This window comes from Neofelis nebulosa, chromosome 16 (assembly GCF_028018385.1).
Source record: "Neofelis nebulosa isolate mNeoNeb1 chromosome 16, mNeoNeb1.pri, whole genome shotgun sequence".
NCBI lineage: Eukaryota > Metazoa > Chordata > Mammalia > Carnivora > Felidae > Neofelis > Neofelis nebulosa.
The window spans coordinates 10,331,617-10,345,970 of NC_080797.1; the positions used below are offsets into that span (position 1 = coordinate 10,331,617).

At 42.9% G+C, this 14,354-nt stretch overlaps 1 protein-coding gene across 4 annotated transcripts in view; it reads left to right on the forward strand.

The window, feature by feature from the left end:
* ULK2 (unc-51 like autophagy activating kinase 2) overlaps nucleotides 1–14,354 on the forward strand; it is an 84,955-nt gene that overhangs the window by 23,054 nt on the left and 47,547 nt on the right. For all 4 annotated transcript variants that reach the window (XM_058704943.1, XM_058704941.1, XM_058704942.1 and 1 more), the window contains exons 10-13: nucleotides 635–717; nucleotides 4,997–5,044; nucleotides 6,079–6,167; nucleotides 12,092–12,263. In XM_058704943.1, coding sequence (XP_058560926.1) covers nucleotides 635–717; nucleotides 4,997–5,044; nucleotides 6,079–6,167; nucleotides 12,092–12,263 — 392 coding nt within the window. The remainder of the gene's footprint in view (nucleotides 1–634; nucleotides 718–4,996; nucleotides 5,045–6,078; nucleotides 6,168–12,091; nucleotides 12,264–14,354) is intronic.

Sequence of the window (14,354 nt, forward strand, 5' to 3'; positions counted from 1 at the left end):
ACAGAGAGAGACAGAGCATGAACGGGGGAGGGGCAGAGAGAGAGGGAGACACAGAATCTGAAACAGGCTCCAGGCTCCGAGCCATCAGCCCAGAGCCCGACGCGGGGCTCGAACTCATGGACCGCGAGATCGTGACCTGGCTGAAGTCAGACGCTTAACCGACTGCGCCACCCAGGCGCCCCTATCTTTTTCTTATTGGATTTTGGGAGGCTGGATTATTTCTCACTTGCATTTGTTTAAGCCATGCCCTCTTCCAGACAGAATTGGAGGTGGCTCCTTTTCTAACAGAGAACTCTAGCAGATATTAGTGCCAAGCTAAAGTGGTGTTAAACTCCAGGCTGCCCTTGTGAAGTGCTTTATCGCTGCCGACATTCAAACAAATAATATTGAGAAGCACAGTGCAGGGATCTTCCCAGACGGATGCTTTTTCTCAAAGACAGTTGCTTAGTGCTTTGGTTTTCGTTTCTGTTTTTCTCCTGTAAGAAATGTGGTTTTACGGCAATCATCTTCATATGAAATGTAGTATTTGTGAAAGTGCATTTGCCTTTTCCTTTATCGTAATGAAGGCCAAGGTCATATAGCGAGTATGTATAAACTCATCACTTAGAGCCTTTTTTTTTTTCCTTTTTCCCAGTATTCCCAGAGAAACATCACCTTATTTGGCTAATCTCCTCTTGGGTTTGCTTCAGAGAAACCAAAAAGACAGAATGGACTTTGGTAAGTAATATTTTCAAATTTTGCATTTCTGTGTATCCTAAAAAGATTTTGAGAAGATGCTATGGAATTTTCAGAAGAAAATTAAAGTCAATTTCTTTCTCTTTGTCTTTTTTCTTTCACTTATTTTATAAATATTTTTTGAGTGCTTGCTATGTTCTAGGTACAGGAAATAGAGTAATAAAGAAAATCCCTGTCCTCATGTAGCATATATTCTCTTGGGGGGGGAGGCAGACAGATGATAAACCATAATTATAAACCATATAGAAGGTGATAAGTGCTGTGGAGAAAAAGAAGGAAGAGAAAGGTGTTGGGGAAGGGATGGAGATTTGAAATAAGGCAGCCAATGAAGCCCTTTCTGAGAAAGTGGCCTTTGAATAAAGACTTGATTGATGGATGGCAGGATAGTGAGCTAGTGGGCAGTGGGCGGTGTGCATATCTGTGGGAAGAGCTTTCCAGGCGGAGTGAACAGCCAGTACAAATGCCTGAAGCTGGGAGTGTGGCTTGTAAACTGGAGGAACAGTCAGAAGGCTAGTTAAAGACTGGGGCTTTCGCTCAGTGTGCTGGGGAGGGTTTGAGCAGAGGAGTAATGGGATCTGACCGATGTTTTCAAGTGGCTCGTTCTGGTTGCTTGTTTTGAACTCTGGTGAAGGGTGTGGAGGTAGCCCGAGGACCGACGAGGGAGGCCAGTCGGGAGACGGCAGTTGCTCACTTAGGCTGGGATAATAACAGCAGAAGTGGTGAGGAGTCCGTTGACTACTGGATCTTTTTGGAGGTAGAAGCAGCAGTGTTTACAGATGAATTGGGTGTGCGGTGTGAGAGAGAGAGAGGACTCAAAGAGGACTCCAGGGTTTCTGGCCTGAGCACGTGAAGGAATGGAGTTGTTGGTTACAGACACAGGAAAGGCTGGAGCAGGATATGGGGCAAATCAGGACTTGGGGGTGACCGTGTTAAAGTGAAGATACGCATTTGTGTAACTGTAGATGTCAGAAGGCACTTGGCGTTCAGAGGACAGGTCTAGGCTGAGGGTATACTTGGGAGAAGGTCTGGGAGGAAGGAGAAGAGAAACACTCCATAATCCTGGTCGAAAAGTCGCTGGCCTCAAAGATGGAGTTTAGGGAGACAGGGAGGGGCAGCTCCGTGTTAGTGACCCTTGTGAACATGTGCTCTGTGGCCGCTTGGTTCTCACCGTGGTCTTAGAAGAGCAGCTGTGGGTGCTCCATGGAGGCTATGATTTTAGATTTTTAGACTTTAAAAAAAAATTTTTTTTTAATGTTTATTTTTGACAGAGAGAGAGAGAGAGAGAGAGAGAGAGAGAGGAGAGGAGAGGAGAGAGAATGAGTGGGGGAGGGGCAGAAAGAGAGGGAGACGCAGAATCCAAAGCAGGCCCCAGGCTCTGAGCTGTCAGCACAGAGCCTGACCTGGGGCTTGAACGCACAGACCGCGAGATCATGACCTGAGCTGAAGTCGGACGCTCAACCGACTGAGCCCCTAGCTTTTTAGACTCTTAAGGCAAAGCTTCTACCATTGATTTTGAGCCTTTCTTCTTTTATAATCTAATCACTGAAGCTAAAACTTTAAGTATTTTAAGTTAACACAGTCTATTTTCAAATAATATTTTACCACCTCTTGTGTGATGAAAGAACTTGGAAAGCTTAACACTGTAGGCATTATCCAGTTCTTGAAGCTTTTGAAAGGAAATTTTTCCCTGAAATTGTTTGGGTCTCAGCTTCTCTTTGGGGCACAGTTTGTTAACTTGTTCTTATCAATGTAAACATGTAAAAGATTGTCTTTTCAATCTTGTTCTTAACAGTCATGTGTAAAAACAGCATGACTCAAATTTAAATGTCAGACCAGAAAACCCATAAAACATGTTCAGTGAAAATGCTTATTAAATTAACCTTGACCTTGATGTTTTTAGGGAAAAAAAAGTGTTTGATTTTTCCTGTAGTAATTAGTCGTAATAGTAATAGCGATTTGCAAAAACTTATTCCAGAATTTTGGTCTGTTAATGTGTATTGTGGAAGTCTACAAAGGCTTCTTCATAAGACAGACCAGGGTTTGAAATCTAGTCTCTAAACTTACTAGCTCTTTGACATTAGAGAAGATACATGGCCTTTATGTGCTTTAATTTCCTTATCCATACAGGAAGGTAATGCCTTGCATTAAGTTTGTGTGGATTCAGTGACCTGCTATGTGAAACATTGTCCTAGCATATGTTCTTAGTAGACAGTGGCTCTAATAGTTTCCATATAGGGGAAGAGAAGAAATAGCTTGAATATGTATTAAAGTTTTGTAAAGTTGGAGTTAAATATCAGCAGTCTACTTGGTAGATATTTTTATCTTTCAGATGGAGAAGTGAAATTGAGACTTGCTCTATAACCATGAGAAATGTGGGTCAATAGTGAAACAATATGTTCATGGATAATAGTTTTAAAATTATAGATTATAGGGGCACCTGGTGGCTCATTCAGTTAAGCGTCCAACTCGTGATTTCAGCCCAGGTCATGATCTCACAGTGAGATCAAGCCCCGTGTCAGGCTCCGTGCTGACAGCTGACAGCTGACAGCTTGGAGCCTGCTTGGGATTCTCTCTCTCCTCTCTCTGCTCCTCCCCTGCTTGTGCTCTCTCAGTCTCTCAAAATAAATAAATCAACTTAAAAAAAAACGATAGATTATATTAATATTTATATACTTTCCATACCATGGCAATTGATTTGGAATGCGGTTTCGGAGTGTTTGCATTCAGTTTTTTTTTTTTAATCTTTTCTATTTCATCCCTATTATGTCCATTGTAAAAATCAGCATAAAAAATCTTATGTGGCAAACTATAATTTATATATATGTATATTAATGATTGTTCTAAAAGTGATCTCAGGTAGGGGCATCTGGGTGGCTCAGTTGGTTATGCGCCTGACTTTGGCTCAGGTCATGATCTCGCATTTCGTGGGTTCCAGCCCCGCGTCGGGCTCTGTGCTGACAGCTCGGAGCCTGGAGCCTGCTTCTGATTCTGGGTCTCCCTCTCTTTCTGCCCCTGCGCCACTCACACTCTGTCTCTCTCAAAAATAAATAAACATTTTTTAAAAATCTTAAAAATGAACTCAGAAAACTCACGTTTTCCTTCAAAAGCTTCTACATTTGCTTGGCAAGTCTTGTAACTGATAATTTACTCTGAGTAGCTTTTGGCGATGTTTTGCAGTGGGACTCATGGGACCCGTCAGAGTAGAAGGAAGATACGTTAGATCCTGAGTTAAGCTTCTCCTGGTCTTGTATTGCCTCTTTTCGACCTCCATGCTGGTACTGTGCTGCTCTCCTTGTCTGCTCTGTGAGATGTAATAACACACAGGTCTGGGACTTCATGACAGATGAGATTTTCTTTGTGGGTTTTTAAGGAAATAATGAAACACTCTAAACACGTACGAAAATAAAATAACTAAACTGAAATAACAAACTGCCGTGTACTCACCTGCTTATTTATCTTTATCTAATTAGCAGGCTTGTGTCGGTTTTGTCCTTGGCGGATAGCCAGAGAAATTAAATCAAACCTAGAGTTTTTAAAAAAATATGAAGCCAGCTGCAGGAATCTCTCTTCTGGGATAGAAGGATAGGATTTGTTGCATAAATCAGCTGCCTGGATTGCCTCTTGGGACAGTTTACAACAGCCGTGCTTCGTACACATGCTTAGGAAGGAAAGGCCTGCTCACAGCCGTCCGTGGGGATGCTGCTTGAGGACAGCATGTGTCAGGAAACGTGTCTGCTTCGGTAGCTCAGGGCTTCCCGTGTTGGTAATGGGTGTTTTGAGAATTCAAATTACTCTTCTTAATTTTTCACTGATTAAGAGTTACTTATAATCTGATCATTTTTATAGATGAGTTATAAAAATAATATGCTTTTTTTTTTTTTTAAGTTTTTTTTTTTTTTTTTTTTTTTATTATTTTTGGGACAGAGAGAGACAGAGCATGAACGGGGGAGGGGCAGAGAGAGAGGAAGACACAGAATCGGAAACAGGCTCCAGGCTCCGAGCCATCAGCCCAGAGCCTGACGCGGGGCTCGAACTCACGGACCGCGAGATCGTGACCTGGCTGAAGTCGGATGCTTAACCGACTGCGCCACCCAGGCGCCCCAAAAATAATATGCTTTTACACTGAAAGAGATAGAGGCTACATGAAGAAGTTAATGATAATTATGATCGAAGAGACACTCTGTTAAATTCTTTGACAAAGGTTTAACCTGTCTGCTAGTCAGCATCAGTTTAAAGGCTGTATTCTCCTATTTCCCTACAGAAGCATTTTTCAACCATCCTTTTCTTGAGCAAGTTCCGGTGAAAAAATGTGAGTACCCATTTTTTTGCATTTTTACTTGAAGAGTAAATGCAGACTTAAGGAAAAATTAGTGTTTTGTGTTACAAAATTAATTTCATTGTGCTTCTCAAGATTTCATTGAGCTTTTCTTAAATACCCATAGCTGTATTTATTTAATCACAGTTGTTTGTCCCAAATCTGGGTGGAAACAGTTTTAGTAATTGCTGCATTTTCAGTTTTATCCATGGGAGGTGTAATAAGTTGGTGAGTGTGAATTTGGGGTCAACATGAAGGTGTAGTAGGTTTTTTTTTGTTTGTTTGTTTGTTTTTTAATTATTTATTTATTAAAAAAAAAATTTTAACGTTTATTTATTTTTGAGACAGAGAAAGACAGAGCATGAATGGGGGAGGTTCAGAGAGGAGACACAGAATCTGAAACAGGCTCCAGGCTCTGAGCTGTCAGCACAGAGCCCGACGCGGGGCTCGAACTCACTGACCGAGAGATCATGACCTGAGCCGAAGTCGGACGCTTAACCGACTGAGCCACCCAGGCGCCCCTACATTTATTTATTTTTGAGAAACAGAGAGATAAAGCGTGAGCAGGGGAGGGGCAGAGAGAGAGAAGGAGACACAGAATCTGGAGCAGGCTCTGGGCTCTGAGCAAGTTGTCAGCACAGAGCCCGATGCGGGGCTCGAACCTGCAAACTGTGAGGTCATGACGTGAGCTGAAGTTGGATGCTCAACCGACCGAGCCACCCAGACGCCCCTACATTTATTTATTTTTTAGAAACAGACAAAGCGTGAGTGGGGGAGGGGCAGATAGAGAAGGAGACACAGAATCTGAAGCAGGCTCTGGGCTCTGAGCAAGCTGTCAGCACAGAGCCCGATGCGGGGCTCGAACCTGCAAACTGTGAGGTCATGACGTGAGCTGAAGTTGGATGCTCAACCGACTGAGCCACCCAGACGCCCCGAAGCTGTAGTGGTTTTGACAGGTTTTCTGTTAGACAAGCCGTGTAACTGCCGTACAGAGTGACGTCTGTCTTCATCCGTGTCTCTTCCCCCAGCCTGCCCGGTCCCGGTGCCCGTGTATGCTGGCTCTGTGTCCGGCAGCTCCTGTGGCAGCTCCCCGTCTTGTCGTTTTGCCTCTCCCCCGGTGAGCTTTGCTTTCATTAACGGTAATTTTCAGTTAGTGCTGTTGCATCTGTCCACACCTAAGCCTACAGGTACACTGTGGATGACCTTTTTATGTGTCGTGTTTACTGGGGCAACTGAGGTTTGGGGAAAGAGCATTATTGTTGAGTCAAATAGAGCTAGGTGTGGATCTCTGCCCTTATGTAGCTATGTAAGCTGCAGCAAGGAATGTCAGCTCTCTGGGCCACTTGCCTCTGAACAGCGGGTACAGTACTCTCACCTCGTGCCTTAGGGGGTTGGAAAGAATGATCATTGCAAAGCGTACCTATTACAGGTAGATAGGTAATGTTTATTTTATCTGAGTGTCATGACACCAGCTGGGGAGTTATGGTATCTAGGATTTCCAGTGGCGGTGAGTGCACTTTCCGCGGACCCGGACCTCCACAGTGGCGGCTGCCAGCCCTTCAAGACCTGCTCCCCACTGGCCTCCTCTTCCTCCTGGGCCCCCTGGCCATTTCTCCCACGCTTGTCTTTCCTCCAACCTAAATGCTTCTTCTAGACCCTGAGAGCTTCTGCTCACTACATCTTCCTACTCCACTCTCCCAGGGTTTTACTTTGCCCTTTTCTGACCCTTGCCCCAAATCTCTGTTGCAGTGTGGGTTGTGACCTTGAGGCTTTTCCATAAGCTGAAGGTCCAAGGGCTCTTGTGTCAGCTATTGTGAATATTTTCCAGATTAGCCTGGCAGACATGAATTTCTTGAATTCTGCTGGCAGAGCGTGGGGCAGTTGTAAAAGGAGATGATTGTGTAATTAGTGGGTTCCACTCAGAGGTTTAAGAGCATGGGGCTTGGGACTTCTATACTCCTTACTTGCCACAGTTAACCAGGACAAATGACTTAAACTCTCTTAACCACGTTTCTCATATGTAAAGTGAGTGTAATTTACCTATTTCGTAGAGTTTTTTAAGGATAAATGAGCAAACACACTTTTACTACACTGTCTGGTACATAATAAATACTCTGTGGCAACTAATGTTATTATTCTTTTCAAGGAAAACCTAATAGCCCCTTAGCTAGAGCAGATGCCAAGCAGCCGATCGTAAAAAGATGAGTCCTAAAACTGACAAAAAAACCTTTCTGCATAACCCTGCAGACTTAAGCCAAGTAGAAAAAGCAGATGGGCTAATAAGACTTACATTATATTTCCATGAATTGAAAAAACCTCGAGTGGGTGGGGGGAACCCAAGAGGAAAAAAAGAAGACTGTTGTGTATTTCCTACTTCAGTCCGGAGTATAAGAAAACACTGCTTTGGAGTGATTGGGGAGAAGTGTGGAGGAAGTACTGACATGGAAAGACAGCTGGCGTTACTTGGAGCTGGGCACAGCTGCTGCTTGCTCACCCTTCACTTTGGGCAGGTCAGTTCCAGAGCTGAGCTGTGGCTCCCTCATCTGTAGCGCAGGCTTCATTGCGCTTTGCCTGAAGAGCAGCCGTAGTGAGTAGTTGATAAACTGTAGCTATTATTATGAAGTCTGCATTTGATACAGTGTGATACATAATATGAAAAGCGAAGTTTAGGCTTGAGAAAGGAACCACAAGGAAGAATCTGATTATGGGAGAGATGTGGGAGAATAAGAATAAAGGAGCCTGTTTGTAGAACGACCAGGGAATGAGAGAGAGGGGTTCCAGTAGGAGGGACATTGAATTGGAAATTGCTTTGACTGGAGACAGCAAGTTGGGTTTTTTGGTGTTTTTTTTTTTTGTTTTTTTTTTTTAGGGGGGTGGCATTGAAAGGGAGAGCCTACAGAGCTAGCTTGGCTGTTAGGGAAGAGATGGAGTGTTAACAGCAGTGAGGACACACAGGAGGGAGAGAAGAGGCATATTTAGATGCCACAAACTGTGGTGGAAAAAACATTTTAGAAGGCCTTTATTAAAAGGTAATGCTTGAAGTGAAAGTAAAAAGGAAAGCTGGGGAATAAAAGGAAATCAGGAGTGTTTCTGTATAATTTCCAGATAGCGAGATCAGAAAATGGGATGGTTTAGGGAACCTGGACGGCTCGGTTGGTGGAGCATGCGAGTCTTAATCTCTGAGTTGTGAGTTCAAGGCCTCCTTTGGGTGTGGAGCCTTCTTAGAAAAAGAGAAAAAAGAAAGAAAGAAAATGGGATGGTTTAACAAGCCTTGCTTTGAATGTAATCTGACAAAAGTAAGATTATTTCGTACATGCATCCTTCCTACGGCTGGAGTTGATTCTCATACTCAGGGTTGATACACACAGACATGTACACACAACATTCTCTTTTTCACCTTCTCACACAAATATCCAGCTGCTGCTTTATTCTAGAGAAATCTTTTTTTTTTAATGTTTATTTGAGAGAGAGTGCTTGCGTGCGAGTGGGGGAGGGGCAGAGAGAGAGAGGGAAAGAGAGAGTCCCAAGCTGTCAGCGCAGAGCCCGACATGGGGCTCAATCTCATTACAGCGAGATCACGACCCAAGCCGATATAAGGAGTCGGATGCTTGACTGACTGAGCCCCCCAGGCGCCCCCCAGGGAAACCTCAGAAAGGCAGAAAAACAAAAAACAAAATGAATAATTAGTCTTTCAGTTATGATACTGGCTATGGGTTAAGTGCTATTTAGGTGATATTTCTTGAGTATTTATTGGTTGCATAATATTTATTAAATGTCTACTTTGTGTAAGGTTCTGGTTGATACTAATGGAGGAGACAGTCAGGTCCCTTACATTAAGGAGCTTTTAGTTTAGTTGTGTGGAGAGGAGGCTGGGAAATGGGTCACTGTTAGAAGCGTGTGTGTGTGTCTCTTTACTGCGTGTGGGAACACGAATGAGGAGCATCACGTCAGAGCAGCAACTGAGAAGGGCTGCTGGGGAGGGCAGGGAGTGGCTGCGTTTTGGAGAAAGACGTAGCAAGGTGCAGTAGTGAAAGAATGGTTTCGTAGGTAGAGGAGTCCCTGTTCGTGAAGTCACGGAAGCACGGCCCACTGAAGGAACTCTGTAGGCCCCCCTCCCCCCCGTACCCACTTTAATTTAAATTTGTTAGAACGAAGTGAAATTTAAAACTTTGTTCCTTAGTCACGTTCAGTAGCCACCGATAGCTAGTAGATCTGTAACATGCTGGACAGCTCAGATGTAGACGGTCTCCCTCATCACCGGAAGTGCTGTGGACAAGGCTTCTCTGAGCAGTCCAGACTGGTGGATGCCGAGAGCGGTGGTGGCGAGGGGAGGTGGACATAGTGCTAGAGAGGCAGGGAGATGCTGCGTCTTGACAGGGTGTGGCTGCGGTGAGCCATCTGAACGGAGGTGTGATGCGACCTGCTGTGTGCTTTAGCCAGATTCTCCTAAAAGCAGGGTGGAGGACTGGATTTGAGACTGGTAGAGAGTAGAGTGGTCTCTCTGGTAGAGGAAGGAGAACAACCGCAGACTGTTGCACCTTTCTTGGTTTTTTTTCTTTGTTTTTTGTTTTTTGGGTTTTTTTTCCTGAGAATGAGGGCCTGAGCTAAGGGGTAGGTAGGACCAGGTAAGAGAAAGGTAGTCTGCAGAGCTTGGAATTGCTTGAACTGGGGACTGAACGGATGGATGATGAAGTCGCTGGGTGTGGGAGTGTGTGTGTGTGTGTGTGTGTGTGTGTGTGTGTGTGTGTGTGGGTGCTCTGGAGAGTAAAGGTGGTGAGTTGGTCCATCGCTCACTGGAGATATCCAGGCTGCAGAGGTGAGGTGGTACTTGAAGGCAGGAGGGTGAGAGTGGTCACTGGGGTGAGGCTAAGCATGTGAGGAGTAGAGGGTCCAGACTGGCACCTTGGGGAACTCCAGACTCTACTCGTCTCCTTTAAGGGACAGATGAGAAGCGGGTATCCACAAAACAGATGGAGAAGTAGGAGGAAAAGCAGGGTCACTGAATGAAGGGGTAGAGGGGCGCCTGGGTGGCTCAGTCGGTTGAGTGACCGACTTCGGCTCAGGTCATGATCTCATGGTTTGTGAGTTCAAGCCCCACGTCGGGCTCTTCGCTGACAGCTCAGAGCCTGGAGCCTGCTTCGGATTCTGTGTCTCCCTCTCTCTCTGCCTTCCCCCACTCATGCTCTGTCTCTCTCTGTCTCTCAAAAATAAATAAATGAAAAAAAAATTTTTTTAAATAAAAAAAAAATGAAGGGGTAGAGTGTCAAGAATGGTCTGCAGGGCAAGTGTAACGTAGCTCGGATAAATTAAGGAAGAGAGCGAGAGTTCACATGACTTGGCAATGGGGAGGTCATGATGAGCCTAATAAAGACCATTTTATTGGACAGTTGAAGGTAGAAAGTGGATTATGGTGGGTTGAGGGATACATACGAGGTGAGGAATGAGTCCATGAAGATTGATAATTTCAAGAGATACTGTTAAAAAGTAGTCAGAGAAGATGGTAATTAAGCGGGCTGCAGGGATTTGAGACGTGACAAAATGAAATGTGTTCATGTGCAGAGAGGAAAAGGGAGAGGGTGAGTGTCGGGCAGAGGGGAGTTGGTCTTGGTCTCTGAGGAGGTGAGGAGGTGGAGGGGAATAGAATTAGAGCACAGGTGGAGAAGCGAGGAGATCTCTTCCACTCAGATGTTGTGGGTGCAGATAATATTACAAATGCAGGGAAGAAAGTGAGAAAGTTCCCGCCTAAACCACTGGAAAGAAATTATGGAGTTAAATACTTAGAATCACATCTCAACTTGACCGCTTTTTAGTTGTATGATCTTGGGCAAATTTCCTAAACTTCTGAGTTGTGTGTGTGTGTGTGTGTAGATGTATATCTCTATATCTCTATATTATATATAAATGGGTTTCAGAACATGATTGGAGTTAAGTAACACATGGAAAGCTCTTAACAGTGTCTAGCCCACAGTGACGATCAGTAGTGTAAGTCTCTACGTTGTCCCTTCTCTTTATTACCTTGACACATAAGGTCTCTCTAAAAAGTGATGTGATTGTATGTCATGTGTATGTCTCTCTCTCTCTCTCTGTCTCTCTCTCACACACACACACACATGCACACAGTAGGAGATTTGAGACAGCTTTCATTGCACAGTGACATTCAAAGCGCCCTTGCAGTGAATTGGGTGTTTAAGACATGGGTTTAAGTTTAAAGGACATTGTGGTATTTTTCCTTTTCTTACATAGAAACAGAGGTTAAACAGGGTAATAGGGGACTTAACACAATAAGTTAGGAAGTTCATTGTTTTAGGAAACCATTGTATCATCAAGACATTTAATTAGAGGTGTCACTAGAGTCCTTGAACTAGGCAACTGCTAAAAGGTATATAGCTGCTTACATCTAAGTCTTTGCTTAAATGTATCTTATAGGCTTTTCTTCCTTTCTTTTCCTACCCCCAACAAAAGAGAAACCAAAGGAACGTAGCCACCACCTGTAAGGCTTTCCAAATCTTTCTGTGAGTGTAAGTGAACCTCTAGGCTTGAATGCAGTTATCCTTATTGATTTCTTTACTTTTTGACGTAACACGCTCTCTTGCTTTCCTGTTTATAATGTTTTCTTCATCATAGGTTTAAAACTTTTTCAAGTTGTGCAGGATGGCATTAACCTAGAGTCTCTGCGTTTTAGTCATTAAGTGAACAGTTATTAAGTATCTGCTTTGCTAGGCCAAGAGCCGAAACTGGGGTTGTTGAGATGATAAAAACGCACCTCGGAAATTGCAGGAGAAGCAGACATGTACATGATAAGTGGTATGATATATTTTTAAGTATCATTTTTGGAGAACATTTGAGAAGTCTTTATGCAAAGACACTTTAAAACTGTGCTTTTCTAAGGGAGAGATTTTCCAAAGAGAGGTTTTTTTGCAATTTTAGGCTGGAATTGAACTTTAGGCCCACTTTTATGAAGACAGTATTCCTTAGTCTTGTGGCTGTTCTGACGTGCATTGTATTATTAGGCCAGTTTTAATTTTCTGTTGTTCATTTTAGTCCCTTCCAGATATGCAGCATATTCAGGAAGAGAACTTATCCTCCCCACCGTTGGGTCCTCCCAACTGTCTGCAAGTGTCCAAAGATTCTGCCAGCACTAGTAGCAAGAACTCTTCCTGTGATACGGATGACTTTGTTTTGGTTCCACACAGCATCTCGTCAGACCACTCATGTGAGAACCTCTTCTACTTGTACACGTTACATACTTCTTACTTGGCTAGACTCGCATTTATTTTCAACCTTTATATCACGCTCTCTTGTGTAGGGGGCCCTTTCAAACGGTCACGTTATTTAGTGGCTGGAATTCCCAGAGTTATGTACCCGCCTTCCTAAAATCTGCTCAGGCACCTCCCATAAAGCAGTAACTTTGGATTCTGAAGGTAGATGGAAAGTTTACACGAGACGGTAGAAACAAATAGAAAAGCCAGCAGACCAAGGGAAATTAAATCTAAGGAAAGGAACGAAAGGAACGCCTCTTTTGCAAGACAGCCTGAGGGTCAAGGGAGTCTAAAGTCAATCTGGATGCCCTTCGGAAGATCCTGGCGTAAGGTCGGGGATGAGTTTTGTAAATGTGTAGGAAGAATTTTTATAAAGGAAGCAGAATCCAAGTTGGCTAAATATAGTCAGGGCTCTAATGGAATAATTAAGGGCACCAGAAAACCTACAAAAAAGAGACTTAGACAAAACAAAAAAGGAACAATAGTCTGGTTGTGAAGGAACTGGATCAGAAAAACTAGAAATTGGATTACTTTGCTACTTAAATAGTCTCAGGTTGACTGTGTGTGGGAACAGGTGGTTGGAGAAGTTGGTATCCAGAGGTCTCTTTAATCATTTGTCAAATACTGATTTAACAGCTGCTGTGTCAGGCACCATGCTAGCTGCTGTGAAGAGCAAGTGCATTTTAGCATTTATTTTATGGACACCGCAGCAGGAGTAGATGACAATTTACGATCAGTGCTCTCCCACCTCAGAGTTACCTTTCAAAGATCGTCCAGCATACATTGGGGGTTTTATTTTATTTTATTTTTTAAAAGTAAATACACCTTAAACATGATGAAATATTTCAAACAGGAAGTAACACAGCAGATACTCCAATCACCACCATGCTAATTTTATTTATGTCAACATTTTGCCGTTTTGTTTTAGATGTCCTTTTTTAAAGATAAAAATGCTGCAGGTACAGCTAAAGTCCTTGTCCTTATTCTACTCTTGCCAGAGGTAAATTCTTTGTGTCGATTTTTTTTTATACTTCCACATATGCCAGGATCTGTAAATAACATACGGTATTCTTGTGTTTATACAGTTTTTAAGTAAATAGTATAAAGAAGCTTTCTGTAGTTTGTTTTTTTATGCATGGTTTTGCTACAAAGCTAGATATATATATATCTATATATCTATATATATATCTATATATATATATATATCTAGGTGTGTGTCTAGTTCATTTTAATATCTGAATCTCACAGTACAACTAAACCACAGTTTGTCTATTTCTGTGCTGATGGTTACCTGGATTATTTCTGTCTTTTCACTATTCAGAATGTATTATAACAGATGTCCTTGGATCAGAGTTCCTTCCACATGGATACTTCAGAAATTTTCAACCTCAAATCTACAAAATATTGGTTCACACAAGTTGTAGCCAGTCAATAGCCTCTGCCATGCTGCCCCTAATGGTATAATGGTACCTTCTAAAGAAAAGTCTTTACCTGGAATTCATTTTTGTAGATGGAATAAAGTAGGGATCCCATTATTGAATATTCTGTCCTTTCTCTACTGATAGGCAATTCCAGATTTGTCATAATCAGGTTTATATAAAGGATTAAGGGTTTTTTTTTTAAAGGTTTTCTGTCCCATTGTTCTATTTATCTATATTATAAATCATTTTTAAATTTCATTTATTTAATTTTTTTTTAATTTTTTTTTAACGTTTATTTATTTTTGAGACAGAGAGAGACAGAGCATGAACGGGGGAGGGTCAGAGAGAGAGAGGGAGACACAGAATCTGAAACAGGCTTCAGGCTCTGAGCTGTCAGCACAGAGCCCAACACGGGGCTTGAACTCACGAACCGCGAGATCATGACCTGAGCCGAAGTCGGACGCTTAACCGACTGAGCCACCCAGGCGCCCCACATTTATTTAATTTTTAAATAAATCATTTTTAAATTCATGCGTGTGTGTGTGTGTGTGAGGTAGGGGGGAGAGATTGTGGGGAGGGGTGATGATAGCATTCTTGTATTCTTTGGAATCACTTTGGCTATTC